The sequence below is a fragment of the Myotis myotis genome, unplaced genomic scaffold, assembly GCF_014108235.1.
Source record: "Myotis myotis isolate mMyoMyo1 unplaced genomic scaffold, mMyoMyo1.p scaffold_m19_p_11, whole genome shotgun sequence".
NCBI classification, from domain to species: domain Eukaryota; kingdom Metazoa; phylum Chordata; class Mammalia; order Chiroptera; family Vespertilionidae; genus Myotis; species Myotis myotis.
In genome coordinates, this window is record NW_023416315.1 from 47,578,636 (window position 1) to 47,604,312 (window position 25,677).

The 25,677-nt window shown below is 41.3% G+C and overlaps 1 protein-coding gene across 12 annotated transcripts in view; it reads left to right on the top strand.

Annotated features, from left to right (window-relative positions):
• Nucleotides 1–4,951: 4,951 nt before the first annotated feature.
• EZH2 (enhancer of zeste 2 polycomb repressive complex 2 subunit) overlaps nt 4,952–25,677 on the top strand; it is a 60,071-nt gene continuing 39,345 nt past the window's right edge. For 2 of the 12 annotated variants that reach the window (XM_036328413.1, XM_036328414.1), the window contains exon 1: nt 4,952–5,086. In XM_036328413.1, the coding sequence (XP_036184306.1) occupies nt 4,953–5,086 (134 nt within the window). In that variant the 5' untranslated portion in view covers nt 4,952. Of the gene's footprint in view, nt 5,087–12,425; nt 12,451–15,676; nt 15,702–16,158; nt 16,184–20,028; nt 20,054–24,741; nt 24,767–25,677 lie in introns of those variants that run through there. The other 10 variants (XM_036328410.1, XM_036328411.1, XM_036328412.1 and 7 more) reach the window with 8 other exon arrangements.

Genomic DNA, 25,677 nt, shown 5'->3' on the forward strand with positions numbered 1-25,677 from the left:
TGCTATTTCCAATCTTCTAATTCACTATGAAATCCACTCTAACCAGCCCACTGAAACTGTCTTCATAAAGTCATCAGCGACCTTCATGTTGCTAAATCCAAGGGACGTCTCAGACATCTTGCTGGACTGTTCACACGTCATGCAACGATCACTCTTGCCTCTCTGAAGCACTGGTTTTCCTTGGCTTCGTTTCCCTACTCTGTTCCCAGTTTGGTTCCCACCACAGCGATTTCTTGCTGGATGATGACAGCAGACTTGTAACTGTCGTCTGGTTTGGCCCCTGCTCCACTTCAGGCTCCTCTCAACACAGCAGCTAAAATGATCTTGTTTACCAGTAAACGATCAGATCATCTTTCAGCATGAAATCCTCTCACTGAAGAGAAGTCCTAACAATGGCCCACCGGGCCCCCTCCCCTCTTTGGCCTCATCTCCTTCCTGTTTCTAGAACACACCAGGCAGCCTCCCATGTCGGGCCCCAGGCACTTGCCATTCTTTGTTTCTAGAACAATTTTGTCACCTCTTTCAAAACCTCTACAACTTTCCTTCAAATGTCACTATCGTAGGGAGGCCGTCCCTGATTATAGCATTTGCACTCAGCAGTTCTCCTTCTATGCTATGTCTCTCCCCACCATTTTTAAAATCACTATCTCCTACTCTGTTTCTCTTTGCTAAAAGTCAGCTCCACCAAGGCAGGGATTTTTGTTTTGCTCACATTGTATTCATAGCTCTGAGAACACTTTTCCACTTTGTAACTATTCCGTAAATATTTGTTGAATGTGAGAATAAATGAATACATGAGACGTTCCTTTCATTGGGTTGAAAGAGAAGATTTGTGATGCTGATAGCCTGAACTTTGCACTTGACTTTCTCCTGTTCCCCTAGGTCAGGAAAACCCTGGGACATACGGTGTGTGAGCAGTGCCAGACCCTGGGGGTAGGACAGTGAAAAGGTAGAGCTATAATCACTTTCCATTTTTGGTTTTGTCACATAATAGTGAATCTGTCTATAACAGAGGACAGAATGACCTACCAGTATTGTCATAATTGTAATTTGAGCATCTTTACACAGAAATGACTCTCACAGTTCACATCCACCTTTGTGTTCAGCCTGGCTTTCTGCTTCATCTAGGCCCCTTAATAAGTAGCATTTGAGCACATATGTGCACACATGCACATATATGTTACCTTGCCGTCCCTGCATGGAAATTTTCAAATGAATTCTCTTAGTATGGAAAACGAAATACAGTTGACTCTCAAACAAGGGTTTGAATTGCGTGGGTACACTTATGTTTTTTTTTTTTAATGAATATAGTGAAAATTATTTTGGAAGCATGCAACAATTAGAAAAAAATTCACAGATGAACCTTATGATTCCCTTATAACATTTTCTTTTCTCTAGATTATTTTATTGTAGGAACACAGTATATAATACATATAACATACAAATATGTCAGTCCACTAGGTTATCAGTAAGGCTTCCAGTCAACAGTAGGCTATTAGTGATCAAGTTTTTTTTTTAACTTTTATTTTATCTTAAAATCTCTTTATTAAGTTATTACATATGTGTCCTTATCCCCACATTACTCCCCCAACCCCCTTAATCATGCCCTCACCCCCCTGGTGTCTGTGTCCATTGGTTAGGCCTATATGTACATATACAAGTCCTTTGGTTGATCTCTCCCCTTAACCCCACCCTCCCCTACCTTCCCTCTGAGGTTTGACGGTCTGATCAATGTTTCTCTGTCTCTAGATCTGTTTTAGTGATTAAGGTTTTGGGGAGTCAAAAGTTACTAGTATATGTTGTTAATGTAAGAAATGTCCAAACCTGTAGAGAATTTTTTAAAAATCCTCTTCTGAGGATGTTTTTAATTTTTAGAGAGAAACATTGATCGGTTGCCTCCCGAATGTACCTTGATACGCCAACTGGGGAACAGACCTGCAACCTAGGTATGTGTCCTGACTGGGAATCAAACCTGAAACCTTTTGATGTATGGGACAACACTCCAACCATCTGAGCCATCCAGCCTGGGCTAAACCTATAAGAATTTTATGAGTTTATTGAGCCAAACTGATGTCAATTGCCAGGAAGCAAAATCTTAACAGACTGAGAAAATGCTCCAGAAAATGGCTGTTTTACCACTTATTTTATACATAAAAATCAAAGAGGAAGACATAAGGGATTCCATGAAATCCACTGGTGATAGATTAGGGAGGTGGGAGAAAGCAAAGTGGGGATATATCTGAGATTGGGTAAAAAGTAAAACGGATAGATATACTTCTTTTACATAGGCAGGTATAAGATAATTACCAATTAATATTTACAGCACATAGCGATGGTATGTAGGAGAACAAGATAATAATGAGGGTTTCTGTGGTCTCTTGTTCTAGTGGGAGGTTGTGCCCTTAGGGGTCTAGAAAAAGGGAATTTCTCTGACATTCCAAAGGTATATTATCATAGATGTAAAAATAGACAAGCTCAGTTAAGGTAAAGATTGACCTTGGTCAGAGAAGATACTGCTTAGGGCATGACTACCCATCATGACTCGCTTTTCGTTAGGAAGTTTTAATTTCAGATCATCCTACATGGTTATTTTAGGTCTCTTGAGTTTGTAAGGTCTGCATGCAGTTTGTTAGGTTTCGTATATGGCCCCCTTTTCGTCTACAATGTGGATTTCAACTGCAATGTGTGTGTGTGTGTGTATGTGTGGAGGGAGGACAGGGGGAGTGTTGGTGCCCCTAACCCCCACATTGTTCAAGGGTCAACTGTCCTCCCTCCCATCTCCTTTGTCAATATACAAAACAGAGCTACAAGATATCATATGCCCTCCAAGTATAATGAAGTCCTTTCATAACTGATAAATGTCCAGTTTGCTTAAATGTTACCATCAAATTTAAGACAATTCTGTGATCCAATGGCATTCCTACTTCCTGCTGCAGCTCAGCCTTCATATTACATTAACTTAAATATGTACGTTATAAATATTTAATATAGCCCTACTTAGTTCTAATCTGCTCCTTCACCCTTTCCCAATTGGAACTTTTAGCTTCAGTGATGTTTTGTACAACTGCTCCGCATAGATGTACATTCCCATCTCAAGTGCCCTCCTTGCTCCCTTAATGTTGATCTTATGCCTTCTTCTGGGTCTAGCTAAAATTTCCTTTTCCGAGAATTCTTTTTGGGATCATCTTGATCAACATCATTCCTTGATTCTAAATGCTTTAGCAGTTTGTGATGTTTTACCCTATGCTGGATTTGTTTATATATTGCTTTGAATTGTGTTCTGATAATTTCTAATTTCCTTGATTTTTCTTTTAAAAGATGCCCACACTGTTATAATATTTAATACAAGAAACAGATAAAATTAGCAATTTGAAAAGCAATTTAAGGATAAGCAGTTAACTTTCTAGGTTTAAATTGCTGGTTAAAAAATGAAGTGTCAATTACTGGTGTAGGTGGGAACTTTCACTATGGAATATGAACGCATTAGTGACTGTTAGTTGCATGGCAGATGGAATTGTTTCATTATTTTATTGCCAAATCTCAGACGCATAACCTACTTTTGCATTCTTCTTATCATTCACTCATAATTGTGCACATGATTGTTTTTAGTCTATCTTTTGACTTCCCTCCACATATACTTCCAACATTTGTTTGGAATGTATGTGTAGAACGGAATGGTGATTTAGTAAAGGTGGGACAATTATGGGCTAAATCGAGTGGATTATAGCTTAGTAAGTCATTTGGAAATGTAATTAAAAATATAAAAAAATCCCTGTTTCTGTAGGCTTTTAATGTAACAGTTCATCGTTCACCATGCCCCCCCACCCCCCGCCCCCGCCCCAGCCTAAACTCTCAATATGGGATCCCAGTTTATATTGGTGATTATTTTGCCCTGTAGCTGCAACCTATTAAAAATAAATTCGGAATAACTTTAACCTCATGGCCAGATTAAGCAAAAGGGGAGATGGTCTCCTAAGCAGAATAGTAATTCTTCTGGGCTGAGCCAGGTTTACCCAATGTCACTTCTAAATAATTGAAAACTGTTGCAATCATCTTAACACTTTCCAGGGGTGTCAGCGTGAGGCCCGCGAGCCACACTCACTCCGCATATTTGATTCCCACCGCGGACACGTGCTTGTGAACCAACACTGGCCGGATACGAACAAGGCGTTCTGAGCGAGGAAATTCAACGAACTGTAACGTCGCCCTAGCCCAGGTTTCCGAGGCGATGGGCACGGCGGTTCGACCAGCGGGCCGGGGGTGGGAGGGGGGTCCGGGACCCGCCGAAGGGGCACAGCCACAAAAGTACCGGGTGGGGCGCCCGGCTCGGGCAGAGGCGCGTGGGCTCCGCCGGAGCGCAGGAGGGTCGCAGCTTCTCGCCCAGGACCAGCGGGAGTCCCAGAGCGTCCCGCCGGCCTCCGTGTCCCTGCGCGTCCGCCAGCCGGCCCAGCCTCGGCTCCGCGCGCGGGGAAAAGAGCGCGGCAGTTGAAACCGTTACTACCCCGAGTTTTGAACTGGTTCAAACTTGGCGTTCGGCCCCGCCCCGCCCCTCCGGCCCGGGAACTCCGACGCGGCGGTTCCCGCCAAGCGCCGCCAGCGCGCCGCCCCGCCCTCCGGCCGGTTCCCGCCACCACATCCTGCCCGCCTCCCGCCCGCGGCCGGCACTTCGGGCTCCACAGCTTCTAGTTCCCTTCCCGAGAGGCGCCGAACCTTCAGCAAAAGAACAAAGAGTCGAGCGGCGCTTCCACTGGTGGGCCGCGTCCCCCGGCTCCCACACGCGCGCGCACCCTCGCGCGCGCCCCCGGCCCGGCCCAGCAGAGTCCCGCGGGCGCCTCTGTGAGGGGCTGGCTCGGGTCCTCGGCGCCCGGCGGGCCCTGTGATTGGATGGGAGCCCGCTCGCGTCCCGCCAATCGGGGCGGCGCTTGGTTGGACGGGGGGGCCAAATAAAAGCGATGGCGATTGGGCTGTCGGGTTTGGCGCTCGGTCCGGGAGCGTCCGACACCCACTGGGACGCAGAAGGCGAAACCCGGGCGGCAGTGGCAGTGCGCGGGAGCTGCGCGCGGGAGCGGCGCGGGCTGGGGCGCAGGTAACGCGCCGCAGTCGGGCGGCCACCCGGCCGGCGGGGCTCTGGAGCCGGGCGCGGGGCGGCGGCGGTGGCGGTGGCGCCGGGACCCTCCTTCCTCCGCTTTGCCTGCCCGGGTATCTCCCTTAGCGGGCTCTGCCGGGTCGCGGCTTTTGCAGGCGGGGTGAGGGGACACCCCTCCTGAAGGGGGCCGTGAGTCCGGGCTGGTCCGCGCCACCCGCTGGCGGACAGTACCAGACCCCGGAGACCCGAGGCAGAGGCAGGGGCGTGCGCCGCACGGAGGGGTCCTGTCGCGTGCTCGTCCCCCCCCCCCCCCTCGGAGGAGCGGGCCCCGGCCGGGGCGCTCGGGTGTCCGGGGAGGGCTGGCGCCCGATCCCAAGTCTCCTTTGTGTGGAGCGCTGGGTGGGACGGGACAAACACAAGTTGGTGGGACCTCGCCGCCGAGTGAGCACTCAGACAAAGGACGGACTGTGTCTCGGGGGAGCTCGGCGTGAGGATGGGGCAGTGACACTGGAGCCTGACAGCAGGCGGGAGAGGGGCGTGCGGGCGCGGGTGGGCGGGCTCGACCCCGCGCCCCCGCCCCTCGGGCGCGCGGGTCGACGGGGCCCCGGCGACCCGGACGGCTCGTGGGGACCGGACTCCAGAGTGGCCGCACCTGTGACATTTCCCCCCGAGCAGCCTGAAAACGCCGTCGCTGTGCCGGGCTGCCTTCCCCTTCCCGTCTGGCTTTTATGTTAAATGTAAGGGGAGGGTCGAGCTGTCCTCCCCTTTGGTTTTGTTCGTTTGGAGGGCTTCCCGTCGAGTTCCCGCGTGATTGTGTACCCCCTCCAACCACCGACAAAGTCTGTGCCACGGGGTCACTTTTTGAAAACGGGAGGAATGGAGAAGCACGATATTTTGGGAAACTTGGTGAACTCGTGCCTAGTGAGTTTCCACTTTCTAAAGAATCATAATCTTAAAAAAAAAAAAATTACAAGCGGTTTTGGCCAACTCGATACATCCGAGAATGGCGACAGGTGCTAACGAAATCAACTATTCGTTTAGTCAACGAGTATTCCCCAGATCCTTAGAGGTGGGATAAGGGTGAGATGGTAGAAAGAGTTGATCAAAATAATATGCTTATGACAAATGTGCGTTTAGGTAGTATGGTTAACAGTTTTTAATTAATTGATTTTGTTTTCCGCGAACAATAGCGTTGGCGAATCGGAAAATACTGGCTCCAGAAATGTTTGTTGCTTAATAAATTGAATGTGTGCTGTCCACTGTTAAGCTAAACTTCCTTTGTTTATCACACAGGCTCTGTAAAATTTAAATTCGTTTGGACATAAAAATGTGTCTTTGGTATTTAAAAATATTTTACTACAAGGTAACTTTCTAGGTTTCAAAGGTCATGAGTTTAATTTCATAGCGTTTTAATGTTACATAAAGCAGAATTTTAAACACTAATGCTGATATAGTTTAATGTAACCTATATATCTAAGGGTTTTGGAGTTTATTTTCTTATTATTCTTCATTCATGATAATTAACAACTACTTCATGTGTAGGAATAAAAAGTGGAACAAATATGTAATCCTGACTAATTTGTTGATCATTTTATTTGGAAGAAAATGAAAGTATTTAAGATATATTTTATTTCCTTTTCATAGTCTCTAAAATTAGGAATAGATAGGATTCTAGTCCAGGATATAAGAAACCCTCTGTTCTCTCTTTTTGGAGGTGTATTATGGAACGTAATGTTTAAAGTCCTGGAAACACTTAGGAAAATTGCAACTTAAATTTTAATTTTTGTTGAAAATTAATATATTCAGAGAAAAGGAATTTAGAACCACATGGGCACTCTTCTGATTTGCATTGTTCTGTCTGATGAAGATTTAATGTACCCACTATCTTATGGTTTCATAAAAATGGAGACAAAGAAATGCAGTGTGAAAGTCTTTATTACATATATATTACATATATTTTACAGAGTTGGACAAAATTGAACAGACATTTCTGGTGCTGCCCTAAGTGCTGAGATTGTCAAATGTTTACATTTAGATTACTTGCCGATAATCATATATTAAAAAGTCCTGATAACCTTGCCCATTGTTACGAGATGAGCTAGTTATGTAGATTTGACAGAAATTTGGATATTTTAGGCTAAGAAATTTTAATTTTTCTCTGTGTATTTTGTATTTGGTAATTACTATCTTTGTGCTTGCCACAAGATATATTTTAAAGTCTTTTTGGGGAATTAGTTTAAAAATGTGTTAAAAATTTTTCTTTTCTGACTGAATTGAGAATGCATTTAGTCAGTTTAATTAGCAGTGATTTAAAAAACACACCCACTTGTTGATTTAATGTAGTTAGGCAAAAAAATAGTTCTAATGCCATTATACCAGCTTTGCCTTGCATGCATACATAAATTATAACCTTCGTGTGGACCACTTAAAAATTGTAGGCAAATTTCCCCAGGAATGTGCATTGATTTCTGTATTGGACTAAATAAACAGTGATTAAGAAAGTTGATCTTCTTAAAAACCAACAAGGAAAAATCCTCTAAGGAACTAATGCAACCTGGGGTCAAGTAGAAATGATTTATGGATTTGCTTTTTAAGTCTGTGTCAGTACAGATGATGTAGAATTATGAAGAAATCTATATGGATAGGTGAATTCTTTAGTTTGGATGATAGCATGAGTGGAGAGGAACAGCTCATTAAATTCAGAGAAAGAGTCAGGGTCAGATGATACCATTATCTTCTAGAGGCCACCCTGAATTCTCAGGCACTTTTGTATTCCACAGGACTTTGTTCATACTTTTATTATAGCATGTATCAAATTGGATTGTAACCACTTGTTTATGCAGCAGCCTTCTTCACTACACTCTTAAGTGCCTTGAGGCAGAGGCTCTGTCCTATTTTTTATCTGTATACCTGGTAGTTGCTAGAGAATAGGGCTTTAATAGTTGAATGAATGAAGAAAATATGAAGAAACATGGGGAAATAATTTGACAAATGAACTGGCAAAGCAAACAAGATATATTAATATTTATGTCATGAGGAACTTAAGAAGGTGTGTTTTTTCCCCTCTTGGAGAGGCAGTGATTACAAAGATAAATAAGCATCAAGCTAAATAAATTTCAAGGTTTCTCATAGTTCTAATGATCTGTGATTGAAAGTTGAATATCTTTTAGGTACAACAATTGGTATTCATGTTTGGTATTTCAGGCAGTTAGAGAAAAGCTTGAGTCATCTGGATACCTGGAGTATAGTTTCTGCTTAATTTAATGTTGATATTGATGATCCTTGTGCAAAAATATGAGGAGGGGAAAGTGGTCAAGAATAGTAAATCTTTTAATTGCAAGGTGTCTAGTTACAATGGATGAGTTCTTTATTGGAGCAATTCAAGGTAGGTTTTGAAGCTAAAGCTGAAGGAAATAGGGCCAGCCAGTGTAAATACAGATTACTTATTGCGATGCTCATTATCATTGAAAATCCTCCTATATAATAAAAGGCTGATATGCAAATTATCTCCTTGGGAGTTCCACTGCTCGCTATGACGTGTGCTGACCACCAGGGGGCAGCGCAGAATGAAGAAAGGCCCTGGCTGGCAGCCGGGGCAGGGGGGAGAAGGCCCCAATCGATCCTGATCTCCAGCCAGGCCTAGGGACCCTACCCATGCATGAATTTTTTGCACTGGGTCTCTAGTGATACGATAAATGTAGATTTAGCAAATCCAATAATCTCTCAAAAGGCATAGTTTATAAGTTTCTGAGATGGTTGCACTATTCCATATCTTGCCACTGCGCTATTTGGTGCAAAAATATGACAAAAAAAGACACTAAAATGCCTACTATTTCCCAGATGCCTTGTTCATTTATTTGTTTTTTACTTTTAAATATATTTATATTGACTTCAGAGAGGAAGGGAGAGGGAGAGAGATGGAAACATCAATGATGAGAGAAAAGCATTGATTAGCTGCTGCTTGCACGCCCCTACTGGGGTCCAAGCACGCATCCTTCATTCACATCATATGCTTTATTTTTAATTCTTGCAAAAATCACCCTGCATTCATCAGTGGTTGAATGGATAAATAAAACATGGTATACACATACAATGGAACATAATTTGGATATTAAAGAATGAAATTCTGATACATGCTAAAACCTAGATGAACCTTGAAAACATTGCAAGTGAAATAAGCCAGACACAAAAGGAGAAAATTGTGGAATAAGTACTAAATTCATAGAGGCAACGTGGAATAGAGGTTATCAGGGGCTGAGGGAAGGGCAGGGGAATGGGAAGTTAGTGTACAGCCAGGGTACAGAGTTTCTGTTTGGGATGATGAATGGCGATGGACGAGGATGGCGATGGTTGAATGACATTTTGAATGTGCTTAATGCTACTGAATTGTAGACTTAAAAATGGTTAATGTGGTAAATGTTATGTCATGTATATTTTACAATAAAAACACTTTAACATCAAGACACTGAAAACTTTTACAGGTAAGGAAATTGCTATGTAGAGGGGTTAAGAAGTTGCCCAGGATTATCCATGCTAGAAATTGCTGGATTCCTAAATTTAGGAATTTGACTTTAAATTGTTTGACTCCATATTATCTACTCTACACTATCTACTGGTCTCCTGGATGATTCAAGTTATGGCTTCTAAGGAGAGTATTTGAATCAATTAGTTATGTATAAAAATACATAATTGTAGTTTTATAGGAGGTGCAATCTGATGCCCTACCCAGACTAGAAGGTGTCGGCAGATATCTTTCTTAACCAGAGTTGTAGTGGTGTTCACTCTGGGAGGGTGGGGAGGACAGTATTTTAAGAGTGTGGTTTTTGGAGTTGTTTTTCATTGGTTCCAGTTCTAAGCTGGCAAATTGTCCTTGATGTCTGTTTCCCTGTCTGTAATTTAATAATAATGACAGCATTTATTCCATAAGGTTGTTGAAAGGATTAAATGAGCTATTACATGTGAAACCTTTTAGCACTACACCTGGGACAAAGTGATAAATGATTCTTAGTTACTGGTATTGCGCCGGTATTGTTTTTGAGAGTGGATGTGCTTTTTCATTAACGGAACTAAACACTTCTCAGGTTTTTAAATATGTGCTTAGGGCCTGTAAGTAAAGAAAGAGGTGTTATATGTGCTTTATCTGCTTGTTTATTTAGAAATATCTCTTGGTTAAATACAAGTATTATGTGTTCAGTTTAAAATATTAACAATTTAGGCATTTATAAAGTGAAAGCTTTCTTGATTCTGTACATAATACTATTCCCTACCCTTAACAATTTGGTGTATATTTTTCCTAAACTTTCCAATGTATTCATATGAATATGTATTTATACATATATTTTACAGAAGTGGGATCAAGTTATTTAGTTCTAAAACAACGTTTTTAGGGCATTACAGAGAGATCTATTTCATTAGAAAATAGCTGATATTTTGTTAGGGCTTGCTATGTGCTTGGCATTGTTCTAAGTGCTTTCATTTATTTTATGTAGATACTGTAATAACGAGATAGAGAGATTGGTTAGCTACTGGTTATTGGTAGAATAAGGATTTGAATTTGGGCACTTTGGTTTCAAAATCCTGATCTCTCAGGCTGTCTTTGTGTGTGTGTGTGTATGTGTCCCTTGAAATGCCGGTGATTTTAGCATTTCTTAAAAAGCTGTAAAAGAATAAAAAACTCCTCAAAAAACATGGAAGGAGACTGGATGTGGCCTGCCAGGCCTAAAATACTAGTCATGTGGCCCTTTACAGAAAAAGTTTGCTGTTTCCTGCTCCAAGCTATCAGGTTGTGTTGTAAGCAGAATACATAGTATTTCAGTTTTTATGAATATGTATGTCACAGAATGAAGCAACCCTCTGTGATGGACATTGTGTTCTCTCCTTAAAAGAAGTGAACAGCCCTGATCCGTTTGGCTCAGTGGATAGAGTGTCGGCCTGAGGACTGAGGGGTACCAGGTTCGATTCCGGTCAAGGGCATGTACCTTGGTTGTGGGCACATCCCCAAGTAGGGGGTGTGCAGGAGGCAGCTGATGAATGTTTCTCTCTCATCGATGTTTCTAACTCTCTATCCCTCTCCCTTCCTCTCTGTAAAAAATCAATAAAATATATTAAAAAAAAGAATTGAACACCCTTATATATCTGAACATTTGTGTGACAACTTTCTATTCGAAGAATTGCTTTTTCTATAGTATGCACATTTCAAGCTTTACTAGATGTCAAATTGCTTTCTAAAAAGGTATCCATTTTTTAGTTAAAACAGCTTTATAGAAGGGTAATTTATATATAATAAAATATATACATTTGAATGGTGCAGTTTGTAGATGTATATACCTGTGTAACCGTCACCTCAATCAAGATAGGCCCTGGCCAGTGTGGCTGTTTGTTGGTCATTGACTGGTACACAGAAAGATTGCCAGTTTGATTACTGGTCAGGGCACATGCCCAGTTGCAGGCTTGATCCCTGGTAGGGGAGATGCAGGAGGCAGCCAATTGATATTTCTATCTCTATCTCTCTTCCTTCCATTCTCTCTAAAAATCAATAAAAAAAATCTTAAAAAAAATAGAATGTTATCATCTCAAAGTTCTTTTAGCTTCTTCACAATCATTCATTCTCAAATACCCATCAGATTTTTCCTTTTCAAGAATTTCATAAGTGGAATTATACAGTATATTCTCCTTTGAGATTGGTTTCTTTCATCAAGCATATTTTTGAGATTTATTGTGTGTTTGTATTAGTACTTTTTATTTGTGCATTATTTCTTAGTAGTCTTCCATTGTATCACTATACTGTTTTTATTCGTTTACCTGTTGATGGACACCTGGGCTGTTTTCAGTTTGGGGCTATTATTACTAAAGCTGCTATGATCATTTGTGTGTCTTTTGTGGATCATCCTTTAATTTCTCTTGGGTAAACACCTTGCAGTTGGACTGCTGGGTCATGTGGTAGATATTGATTTAACTTTACAAGGAACTCCCAAACTTTTCCTAAGTGGTTGTGCCATTTTTCATGAATTATAATTTTAGTTGTAGGTGTAACAGACAAGGAATTAGTGTCTCCATGCCAGTCTTTTAAAATTTGGCCATCTAATGAGTGTTAAGTATCTCATTGTGGTTTTCATTTGTGATCAGTGATGTTGAGTATCTTTTCTTTTTAAATTTTTATTTATTGATTTTAGAAAGAGAGGAATGGAGAGAGGTGAGAGAAAGAGAGAGAAAGAGAAACATTGATTTGTTATTCAAGTTATTTATGCATTCTTTGGTTGCTCTTGTATGTGCCCTGATTGGAGATGGAACCTGCAACCTTGGTGTAGCTGGATGATGCTCTAACCATTGCAGATCTGACCAGGGAATGTTGAACATCTTTGAAGGTGCTTATTGACCATTTGCATACATTTTTTTTGTCAAGCATTTTAAAAATTGATGTTTCTGTCTCTCTCCCTTCCTTTCTTCCTAAAAATCAATTTAAAAAATGGGTTTATCTTGTTGAATTGTAAGAGGTCTGTGTACTGGATATACATTCTGTCAGATTTATTTCAAGTGTTTTCTCTTTAATTTTCTACATTGATATTGTATATTTTGACAATGTACAGATCAAGTTAAATAATGTTAATACTGGAAGCATAATTGTTTAAATTCAATTAAATTATGTGAAAGCAAATTTATCCTTTTTTTTTAAAACCCTCACTTGAGGATATGGATATTTTCATTGATTTTAGAGATAGAGGAAGGGAGGAAAGGGGAGAGGAGAAACATCAATTGGTTGCCTCCTGTACTGGTACTCGTACTCATACTCATACTCGCCCGGGCCAGGGATTGAATCCACAACCTAGGTATGTGCCCTGACCTGAAACCTTCCAGTGTTTGGGACGATGCTCCAACCAACTGAACCATCTGACCAGGGCACAAATTTATTCTTTTTTTTTTTTTTTAATCCTCACCTGAGGCTATTTTTTCCATTGATTTTCAGAGAGAGTGGAAGAGAGAGGGAAAGACAGAGAGAAATATCCATGTGAGAGAAACACATTGATTGGTTGCCTCCTGCACGTGCCCTGACCAGGGCTGGGAGGAGGCTGCAACTGTAGTACTTGCCCTTGACTGTAGTTGAACCTGGGACCTTTCGGTCCACAGGCCGACGCTCTGCCTGAGCCAAACTGGCGAGGCCACAAGTGATTTAGTGTTATGTGTTTGCAGATCCATGAAAATGATGTTATTTGTAGATAGCATGAGGTGTTTTGAAAGTGATAATCTTTGGTAATTTTTTTACATTTTCAATTTTAGGTAACTCAGACCTTTTCATTTATTAGTTAAAGTTTTTCTTCGTTCCCCCCCAGCCCGCCCCCCCCCCCCGCCCCCGGGATAAACGGGAATACTTAAAGTAAAATAAAGGTAACCTTGATTAAAGAATTAGATATGATGATAAAATTGTGTAGCTTGGTGTACCAGTTGTGGGACTGATCCCGTAACTTGTGGGATCCCACACTCTCCAGGTAGAAGTGTAGGACCCTCATGGTGTCCCAGAATTGTTTGGGGGTGGGAAAAACTACCATACATTTGGTGACCAGAAGTGTCAGAAATGAAATACTCTTCAGATAGTATTGTGTGTAATATAAATGAAAACAGTAGACTTAGTTTTCTTTGTCTTAACATGAACCCAGATTGACAAGTACATACTTTCTTCCGGTAGAATTTACTCTTATAAAGAACTAAAATAGTTTTTGTTTTCTTCGTAACCATTAAAAAAAAAAGGTCTGGTGTCACTTGTCCACTAACAACAGCATGTAACTAAACTCCATACATATTTTCTAAAAAAGAAAATTCCTTCAAACTACTTATTGGGTGTCTCAGTCTTCACCTGTTAGGGCTATTCAAAAAAAAGGGTGAGATAATCCCTTCTTTACCCTCTAGAAAGAGGCAGTGTGTACCTAGCTTTTACATCTAGTCTACCAAACAAAATGTCATGCCTTTTCTAGGCCTTGAGTTCAGATCCTAAGTGGTAGGTACTCACTGCTAGCCCTCTCTTTTTCTTTCTTTCCTACATGGAAGAGCTGAGACAAGTCTTTTTTTCCTGCTTGAAGACCTTAGTGTCAGTCTGGAAATTGCAGAGAGGTAACTTCAGGGGTTATACAGTTAGTTTCCTTATAGTTGGTGAATTCTTGACAGCATTTCCTTTTTTTAAAAAAAATATAAATATATACTTTTATTGATTTGAGAGAGGAAGGGAGAGGGAGAGAGAGATAGAAACATCAATGATGAGAGAGAATCATTTATCGGCTGCCTCCTGCACTCCCCACACTGGGGATAGGACCCACAACCTGGGCTTGTGCTCTGACCGGGAATCGAACCATGACCTCATGGTTCGTGGGTCGATGCTCAACCACTGAGCCACGCCTGCTGGGCCTTGACACCATTTCCATAGGTTTTTGGAGATTCAAAAATGTGTTTTCTCAGGGCTTATTTGTGACAAGTCATTTTATACGAATCAATTCAATAGACAATATATTTGCTAAAACAAATACTGAGAAATATCATTGATTGTAAATATTGAAGAGTTTGAAGTTTTATAGTACCTCAGCAGTACATTTGTGATAAATGCTAAGTAAAGGGAAGTAATGAAAGGCCTATGGTTCATAATGCTCCTACCTCCTTTACTTCCATCTTGTCCTTAATGACTACTGTTCTTAGCAAGAAAATGAACTTCAGGGCTGAGGTGAGCCAGAGAAGTTTCCGAGGGGTCTCAATGGGATGTCCACAGATGAAAGAAATGGTACTTTCAAGCACGCTTACCTCTCTGTGACCTCCACTAAAACTCCAGTACTAAAACTAATGAGGTTCTGGGATTAGTATAGAGAAAGTATTGCATCTTATTTGGGGGGTTTGAATATAAGGTCACTGTACAAGGCAACAATAGTATGTTAGCAGAATTACCCATGAAAAGTTCCTAGGAAGATGCCATATCATAAATAACTTTCTCTTGAGGTCCTAAACCAGCCCAGCTTTCCTCTAGTATTGTTAGTGGCAATATTGGACCTCTGTTCTTGAGGTCTGCTGAGAAAGAATTCAGAGCCTAGAACTCTAGTGCAAGAGGAAGTTTATCCAGCAAGCAAAGTGGAAGTACACTCTAAAAGGGGCTAATTCCTTTTTAAGCTGACCTATTAGAGCCTGTCCCCACCGACTCCTGTTGTATGGGAATCCTTCGAGGCTATTCTCTGGCCTTCTCTAAGAGACTCTAAACCAAGCATGCCAAACTCAAAGGCTAACACAGGCCAAATAACGTTTAAGTTCATGTGGGCCGCAAAAAAACAAAAGCTTTAATTTTCATAGAAACGTACGTTTATTTTGATAGAGACAAGCTGAATACAAAGGGCTGAAATAAATGAGTAATCGTTAACATAAAATAATAGAACATTTTAATAAAAATTAATATATTTTTTTGAACATTAACTTACCACACACTGAATAACTGCACAAATTAATAAGTGTAATCCAAATAAACCTATTTTTTTTGTTGTCTGAAAGCGAAATGTTTCCTGTTGTGCACACCAAACAAGTCAGTCCAAGACTTAATGACGTGGCAATCGGCTGCTAAAATATTCGCTGCTAGTATTAGTGGAGAGAAATGGTACGCCTGCACGTAAGTCGCGTAAGGGAAATGAATGCAACAGGATTATAGTAATCAGTCATTAGCAAACATTGTAGTTTGTTACTAACAATTATGTATAACAGTATATTGTAAACATTAAGTTAAAAAATTTTTATTAAAACGTTTCTTACATACCATTATATTGGCTGGGCTGCAAAAATATTTGTTGTGGGCCGCATGCTTTGACATGCTTGCTCTAAACCAGGGGTCCTCAAACTACGGCCTGCTGGCCACATGCGGCCCGCCGAAAACATTTATCCGGCCCGCGGGGTGTTTTTGCCGCCTCTGCCTGTTGCTTAGCCGACTCATCCCGGGCCCGCAGTGCGCATGTGTGGAATGTGCGCTGCACTCTCCGACTCCCCTCCTTCTCTCTGTCTCTCCACTCCTCCTCTCAGTCTCGGGTGTGATCGGACGAGCCATGAGCTTGCCTGTGCATAGCCTGCTGCTGCCTGAGGACCGAGGTAAGAACAAGTTAGGATTTATTTTTTTTTGAAGTTAGGAGGTCTATTTTTTTATTTTATTTTGCAGTTAGTAGGGCCTTTTTTTTTTTTAAGTTAGGAGAGCCTTTTTTTTTGAAGTTTTGTTTTTTTACTTCAAAATAAGATATGTGCAGTGTGCATAGGAATTTGTTCATAGTTTTTTTTTAAACTATAGTCCGGCCCTCCAACGGTCTGAGGGACAGTGAACTGGCCCCCTGTTTAAAAAGTTTGAGGACCCCTGCTCTAAACCAACTGCTTGACTACGTGCTAGGGGAGGAAAGGGCACCCTGGGGGTGAGGTCCTAACCCAGTGATGGTGAACCTTTTGAGCTTGGCGTGCCAGCATTTTGAAAAACCCTAACTTAACTCTGGTGTCGTGTCACATATAGAAATTTTTTGATATTTGCAACCATAGTAAAACAAAGATGTATATTTTTGATATTTATTTTATATATTTAAATGCCATTTAACAAAGAAAAATCAACCAAAAAAATGAGTTCGCGTGTCACCTCTGGCACATGTGTCATAGGTTCGCCATCACTGTCCTAGCCTATAATTGTTGTTTTCTCTAGTTTTTCCCATTGCTAGGCACCTGGGGACTTTTGGCCCTGATAACATTCTGTATCTGGCCTATCGCTCCTGCTCTTCTCATGTCTGCCTACTCTATCAGTATGAGAACAGATCACTGTTCTGTTGAGCACAGTTGGTTTGAACTCAGAGGCCATTGCTATTTGAAAAATGCTTGTCTTTTAGCACTAGAATAGCTTCGAGTTGCTAAGTACAGTGAAAGACATGCAGAGCAGATTGTAGAAACAGCAGATTCCTGTTACCTAGTTCATGCTCACTTGGGCATACACATATACTAATTGGCTGGAATGGTAGGCAGATTCTTTGTATATACCTAAATTGAGTTTCTCTTAAAATTTTGTTTAATGTAGGTTAAATTTGTATTAGATGTTGGCTTATTTGAGGTATAAGATTTAAAATAGACTTTCTAAAGGAAGAAAATCTGGCATAAGACTTTCACCTACCTTTTCATTCTGTTGTGTCAAGTGGAGTGTTGAAGACATCATATGTGTTTCATGGCTCATCCTTGAATTATAATGAGTTGTATATCATAGTTTTCGTTTCTTCTGGTTTGTAATTTTTCTATTTCTCTTCTAACAGTGTCTCAGTAAACTGAGTACATAACCAACAAAATGCAAGGATTTAGTTTATAAAATAGATTAGCATAGTTTTCAAAGAAAACTTTAACCTCTAGATGCAAATTTAGTTAATCTGTTTTATATATTGTTCAAGCACATTCTTTAAAGACATTTGTGACCTATCAGTTCTTCAGTTGGTATAAATTTATATGGCCATGTCTTTTCTCAGACTTGTCTTTGTAAAACTGATAGAACTTCCAAATAAACATGGGAATGCTGGTTGGTAGAGTCTGGTGAACTTGTGAGTTTAATTTATTCTTCTGTTAGGAGGAGGAAAGGAATCTTATTTTTGTGAAAATACATGACTGCTGTCTACTCACTGTTGCTGTAACAAGTTAATGTTTTCTGTCATTCAGCTAAGATTGCCACATTTCTGTAATTTTCCTGTGCCTTTTAGCACTATTTAAATCAGGGCTACAAATATGATCTCTGTTTTTTCTCCTTATTTTTCCCTTGTTACTAGTCACTGGTACATCTGTTTCCTAAAGACTTCTTGAAAACAAATGCTATTCATAATACTTTCTCGTCTGTTGTCATATGTACAAGTGACCCACTAAAGTTTAGGCACTTAAGTCACCTGTTGTATCTTATAAGTACCGCGCGCTAACCGATTGCGCCACTGGAGCTCCGACCTGTTGTATCTTACACAATTGTGTTTCTCAGAGGATTTAGCATTTTCTGAATGCTCCATAAATTCTTATTGACTGGTTGATAATATCTCTATTTCTGGCTTTCCAAGTTCATACTGAAGTTTCAGAATTTTCTTCTGCCAGCATTTGGCAAGCCATTTTGGTGGAATGTTTGGGTCCACCAGTAGTAAGCTTGTGTATTTTTGTCATTTTCCTCCTTTTTAAATAAAAATGGGCATTCTAGGAAGTGAAAGGTCCCTGGAACAAGATCTTAGTTTATCTTTCTTTCATGGGGATAGTCTTTGGGAAGCTGGTTGGTAGAATGGGGTGGTTTTAGGAAGCAGGAGAATCAGAATAGAGGCCATGATTGTTGATTTTTTATAGTCAGTGGTGAAGGGTAGTATCTGTCACTGTGAGCTTGACAGTTTCCCAATAAATACTTAAAGACGTCTGATGAAATCAGTGGGTTTAACAAGTACACTTTTTTGAAATATGTTTACTTCTGGGAAATCAGCATAATTCAGTGGACCAGTATTTTTTAAATGAGGAATGATGATGTTTTAAAATCATGCATTTAAAGTAAATAGGCCAGTGAATTTGAGTGAGCAGAGTAGGACAAGTTTATTGATAGTTTCAGATTCTACACCTCAGCTAATCTTTTAAGAAACTACCATTGCTTATAGAAAAGTAGTGGTTGTCTTGGAAAAACACCTATAAGGTTCAGTTACAAGGTCAACTAGCCACTTTTTCACGGGACAGTTTTGGTGTCATATCAAAGCATGAGATAGCTTCACAATTACCTCAAAAGGCTATTCACATACTCTTCCCATTTCTAGCTAAATATCTATCTGTTTGAGATAGATATTCTTTAACCATATTCTTTAACCAAGACAACATATTGGAACAGATGAATGCTGAAGCAGATAGGAGAATCCAGATGTCTTCTATTAAGACAGATATTGAAGAAATTTTATAAAATGTAGAACAATTTCACTTACTGATTTTTTTTTTTTAAAGGAAAATAGTCTTTTAAAATCTGTTACTTACATAACACTAGAGGCCCGGTACACGAATTCGTGCATGGGTGGGGTCTCTCGGGGTGGCCTGCGGAGATCGGGCCCCAGCTCATGCCCACAGTCTCGCAGCCCCAGCTCTGCAGCCCCAGCTCTGCAGCCCCGCTTGGTACCCGCTTTGGCCTGGTGCCACCCCCTCACCTGCCTCACCATCCCGCCTGCCTGCAGGGTGATCAGTCAGGGCCAGGGCCCCCTGCCCGGCTCCCTCAGTGCCTGGGAGCTGGGCAGCAGCCCCACCCCCCGCCGCTGGTTGCTGTCTGCAGGATGATCGGTGGGGTGATCAGGCCCCTGCTCGTACCCACCTTGGCCTGGCGCCACCTGTTTGCCTGTTCCACCATCCCTCCGCGGTCCCACTCTCATTGGGGCCTGTTGGGGTTGGCAGCGCCTGCACTGCTGCCCGCTGCCAGCACTGTCTTGCCTACGCCCACCATGTTCCACGCTGCCCCCTGGTGGTCAGCACACGTCATAGCGAGAGGTCACACTCCCAGTCTCAGTTGAACAACTGCCTGAGGGGACAATTTGCATATTAGACTTTTATTATATAGGACTAGAGGCCCGATGCATGAAATTTGTGCAAGACTAGGCCTTCGCAGCCGCGGCAGCTGCCTCGATCCCACTGCTGCAGCCCCGGCTTCATCCAGAAGGTCGTCTGGAAGGACGTCCAGTCTGATTAGCATATTATGTTTTTATTATTATAGATAGGATGTAATTGGCTTACATTATTTTTTTTTAAATCCTCACTTGAGGATATGCTTATTGATTAGAGATAGAGAGAGAGAGAGAGAAAGAAACGTCGATATGAGAGAGAACATTGATTGGCTGTTCCATAGGCATGATCCAACTGGGGATGAAGCTCACAACCTTGACATGTGCCCTGGCTGGAAATCAACCCTCAACCTTTCGGTATACGGGATGATGCTTCAACCAACTGAGCCACACCGGCCAGGTCATCAACTTAAATTATTTAAAAATGAAGTTGATGTTTTAAAATTTATCAGTTTTTAATTTCTAATATGCCATATACTGATAGATATAGCCCATATGAACTAAAGGAGTCCTGAAACCAAAATGCTCAAGAATGGTGTATGTTTGAACTTTCTACAAATTCCATTTGTTTGTGGTGATACCTGCATGTGAGTGATTAATGTCTTGGTCTATATCATAAGTTCCAAATTTTTTGTCATCACAGTGGCTCATTTAGGCTTTATATTTTCCTCTTTTGATCTATTTTTTATCCCTTCTCATATGAGTACATCTGGCTTTTTAATTTTAGGTTGTCCTTGCCATCATTTTTCTCCATTCACAATGCCATCAACCCAGTCAAAGCCCTTATCACTTTATTCCTGAATTACTTCAGAACTCCAGGTTCTTTCTAATTATTTTTCAAAATTGAGTATTGAATGGAACTCCAGGATTGACTTGACTTTAATTTTTTAAATATGTTCCCTAAAATGTACGGATATAAACTTCTTATGGTAAAACCAAAGCATTACAAATTACAGTCAAGTCAGCAACACATATTTAATGATGCTATTTTATTAAAACTGAATAAACATTAGAGCTTATAATAGAATGACAGCTATAGGACCAGTTTTATAATAAACTAGAGGCCCAGTGCATGAAATTTGTGCATGGGGCGGGATGGTGGTCCCCTCAGCCCAGCCTGCATCCTCTCCAATCTGGGACCCCCTAGGGCAGTGATGGTGAACCTTTTGAGCTCGGCGTGTCAGCATTTTGAAAAACCCTAACTTAACTCTGGTGCCGTGTCACATATAGAAATTTTTTGATATTTGCAACCATAGTAAAACAAAGATTTATATTTTTGATATTTATTTTATCTATTTAAATACCATTTAACAAAGAAAAATCAACCAAAAAAATGAGTCATAGGTTCGCCATCACTGCCCTAGGGGGATGTCCGACTGCCGGTTTAGGCCCAATCCCTAAACTGGCAGTTGGACATCCCTCTCACAATCCTGGACCACTGGCTCCTAATCGCTCACCTGCCTGCCTGCCTGGTTGCCCCTAACTGCCCTCCCTTGCCGGCCTGATTGCCCTTCACTGCCTCTGTGTCCTGGCCTGATCACCCCTAACTGCCCCCCTGCCAGCCTGGTCGCCCCCAACTGCCTCCCCCCCCCACCAGTCTGGTTGCTCCTCACGGCCCCCCCTCTGGCCTGGTCATGGCACACATCCTGCTGTTTGGTCATCCCTCACTAACCCCCCTGCCAGCCTGGTCGTCCATGCAGCCTGCTTATTCAGTTGTTTGGTCGTCCCTGACTAACCCCCCTGCCAGCCTGGTCGCCCCACACAGCCTGCTTGTTCAGTCCTTTGGTTGTCCCTTAATACCCCCCCCCCCCCCCCCCCCCGCCAGCCTGGTCAAGGCCGCCATCTTGTGAGGGTGTGAGGGTTAATTTGCATATCACCTTTTTATTATATAGGATATTTCTTTAATTTGGCTTAATATTAATACAGAGAATGGCTAAATTAGTATAAATGTTTTATAAAATAGTGTGAATTTTTAGTCTTTATTTGTTTAGGATAATCAGATCTAGTAGTTAACCTGAATAGTGACACCTAGTTATTCCTGCGAGTGAGTGTGTGTGTGTGTTTGATTGCTTTCAGAGAGGACGGGAGAAGGGAGAGAGAGATAGAAACATCAATGATGAGAGAGAATCATTGATTGGCTGCCTCCTGCATCCCCCCCCCCCCCCCATCAAGTCTGTAACCTGGGCATGTGCTCTGACAGTCATCAAACTGGTGACCTTTTGGTGAATGGCGACCTCTTGGTGCATGGGACAAACGCTCAGCCATGTCACACCAGCGGCTACTGAAGAACATAAGTGGGGGTGAAAAACATGAAAATGTGATTTTAATGTTATAAATGCTGTGATAGTGGGAGGGAGTTTGTTTTATATAAAACAGCCTTCAAAATGGTTCATTAGGTTTTATTCTTCACGGATCTGCCTATTTATCCCTATATTTCCAAAGAACCGTCTGGACATTTAGATTTATTTCTTAGATTAGCGGTCACCAACCTTTCGGACCTCACAGACCACCAGTGGTCCATGGACCACCGTTTGGCGACCGCTGTCTTAGATCATAATTCAGAGGTCTTTTTCCTTATATTTCGATAATTTCCCCTAAATGAATTACTCTGATTTTCTTCATTCCCTCTCAATTTACAAGCTCATCCTATAGACTAAAACCTCCACTCATGTACTTTGTTTGGAAGAGCTTTGTGATATTTATAAATGTGAAAATTTATCCATATATGCCCTCTTCCGGAGAGGTTGGTTTCAGATTCAGTTTTGAAATGTTCTGTTGTTGATCTCACCACTTGTTTAGCTCAATTAAACTTGGTCTGAGAGACTGCTTTGTTGTGACATACTTTGTTGTAACTAATAGCAGAGACAAAAGTATTAGAATGTTAGACAAGGAGGGTTCTAGTACAGAAACAGTACATAATGCCAACTAATTAATGATACCTATTCACCAAGACAGGGCTTAGAAAGAATTGGAATAATCCCCACTTTGCACATCAGTGAAAACTAAATGCTATGTTCCTGTTACAGGTTTATCAAGTACAGAGTGCTCCCTCCTAGGACCAAGAATTTGTCAAGGTGGCAGATGGGAATGGTTGTGAAATACTTTATGAGCAACATATCATCCCTTTTTATCAGATTCCTATTCTTTCTAGTTCTAGGCCTTTGAAGTGCTAAATGTCTGAAGTAATTTGCATAGAATTACTTGAGCTCCTGTTAACTAGCAGATTTGAAAGCAAACAATTGCCCCACAAAGTTCTTTTTTTTTTTCTTTATTGATTAAGGTATTACATATGTGTCCTTATCGCCCCATTGCCCCCCATCCTCTCCCCACTCATGCCCTCACCCCCCTGTTGTCTGTGTCAAATGAGGCTCCAATTTATTCTTAACTTTGGTGTCTTTTTACCCTGCTTCACTGTCTTCCTAGCTTCTTTCCTCCTGACTTCCTGAACTCATCTAATTGAGTTCAATCTTCTCCGTTCTAAGGACTGTTATCATTGTTCCATTTCAGCAACCCACTGGGAAGGCTTCATTTTTAACCTTTTCACAAGGAATACTATCTCTGTGACCTCATTCAACTGTTTTTATCTCACATTTTGAAATCTCTTCATTCTTCTCATTTTTTTCAGCCCTTGTAATTTGGAGTCTTTACCAAATTTGGTGTCCACCTCTTTTGGTTTGCCAGCCTGTACAGCCCCATCTCGAGTGTGTCTGCTCATACCTTGGAGTTCCTTTCATTCTTTTTTGGACTGTGAAATCCATCTCAATTTTTAGGGCTGTGTCTGTCACCTTTTCTGCCATCCTGCAGTCCAGTCTATCCACCCCATCCCCACCCTCACTTCTATCCCTCTATCCCCACCTTCCCATGTACATATATTGTAGTGCATTTTCTTTTTTTGGCCTTTCTAGGCAGGATATCAGCTCCAAAAGGGCAAGTTCTGTATTTCATTGGTTTTTTTTTTTTTATTATTATTATTAGTTAAGGTATTACAAATGTGTCCTCATCCCCCCCATTAACCCCCAACCTCCCCCCCACACACAAACTCATGCTCCCATCCCCCTGTTGTCCATGTCCATTGGTTTGGCTTATATACATGTATACAAGTCCTTCGGTTGATCTCTTCCCCTTACCCCCGCCCTCCCCTACTTTCCTTCTGGGGATTGATAGCCTGATCGCTGTTTCTCAGTCTTTGGGTCTGTCCCTTTTCATCAGTCTATGTTGTTCTCTATAATCCACAAATGAGTGAGATCATGTGGTATTTATCTTTCTCTGACTGGCTTATTTCACTTAGCATAATGCTCTCCAGTTCCATCCATGCTGTTGCAAAAGGCAAGAGTTCCTTTTTTTTTTTACTGCAGCATAGTATTCCATTGTGTATATGTACCACAGTTTTCTAATCCACTCATCTGCTGATGGGCACTTAGGCTGTTTCCAAATCTTAGCTATGGTGAATTGTGCTGCTATGAACATAGGGGTGCATATATCCTTTCTGATTGGCGTTTCTGGTTTCTTGGGATATATTCCTAGTAGTGGGATCACTGGGTCAAATGGGAGTTCCATTTTTAGTCTTCTGAGGTAGCTCCATACTGTTCTCCACAGTGGCTGCACCAGTCTGCATTCCCACCAGCAGTGCAGAAGGGTTCCTTTTTCTCCACATCCTCTCCAACACTTGTTTGTTCATTGGTTTTTGTATATTCATATTCATCGCCTGGGTCATAATCATCATTTATTACATGCTTTCTTTGCCCCTCTCTCAGCTCTAAATAATTTGCATTCTTTGTTACTGTTTGGTGGTTGAATATTCTTACTGAGAGTTACCTCTTACCTCTGTGCTTTTTCTTTAAATCTTGTCTTCTTAGACAATTTTATTTGTGCCAGAGGGTTTTATGTAAACAAGTAGGTAAATGAAACCCTACTCAGTTATTCAAGCCAGAAAGTTGTCTTCCCCCACATTTAAATCATCACCAGGTTTTCTTGTGAGTAAATTGAATTCCTTTTCTCTCTCACCACCAGTGTGGTATTAGAGCTGCTCTTGTTTGGAACCTGGCCTCACCTTGCACTCTGTTCTCCCCACCTGCCCTCCTGCTTCTGCACTGCAGTCAGCTGGCCTTTCCAGGTTGGAAAACTTCCCTCCTCTTTTACTTAAAACACCAAGTGGCTTTCCACCGTTCTTAGAGAAATTAAAGCAAAACTCCTTAACATGGCACCTTTGCACCCATCTGACAGAGAAATGTTCTAATCTTTGAAGATACAGGTATGTTTTTAATAGTTTGAGAAGAAAATGTTCCAGAAGAGGACACTTATTTAGACTCAAGGTGGGGACTCTGTAGTATGAATAAGACATCTGGTGAACCATAGGTTGTCCCCACAATTGAACGTGATTGACTCCCAGAGTCTGCAACTGAAGATAAGGCAGAAGGATTTACTTTGCATTTGCCACATTCCTTTTTTCTTTTGCTGGCAAAGAAACCCCTTATGTGAACAAAGGTGGCACAAGAGGCAACAATCCAGACTTTTAGCACAGTATTTAAGGTGGGCCTGATGTAAAAGTGTGTAGGGGAATACTTTAATTTGTACATTTATTGTGTATTGTACTGTTTTTACTTTTACTGTTGTATGTAAATTTTCCTTTTTCAGATTTGTCATTCTCATTTCATTTTTGCTGGTAATGTACTGATGAAAACTCAGGGTACATTCTTTTCTTTTTGCTCTACTGAGTGGATCTTGTAGATTAAAAACTAGTTTGGTCTGGCCAGTGTGGTTCAGTGGTTGAGCATCAATCTATGAACCAGGAGATCATGGTTTGATTCCCAGTCAGGGCACATGCCCAGGTTGCTGGCTTGAACCCCATTGGGGCGTGTGCAGGAGGCAAACTATGATGAATTTTTCTCATTGATGTTTCTATCTCTCTCCCCCTGTTCTTTACTCTCTGAAATAAATAAAAATATTTAAAAACAAACAAACAGAAAACTAGTTCGATATATAGTAAACTTAGCTCTTGGTAAGGGATCACATTTCTATAAGACG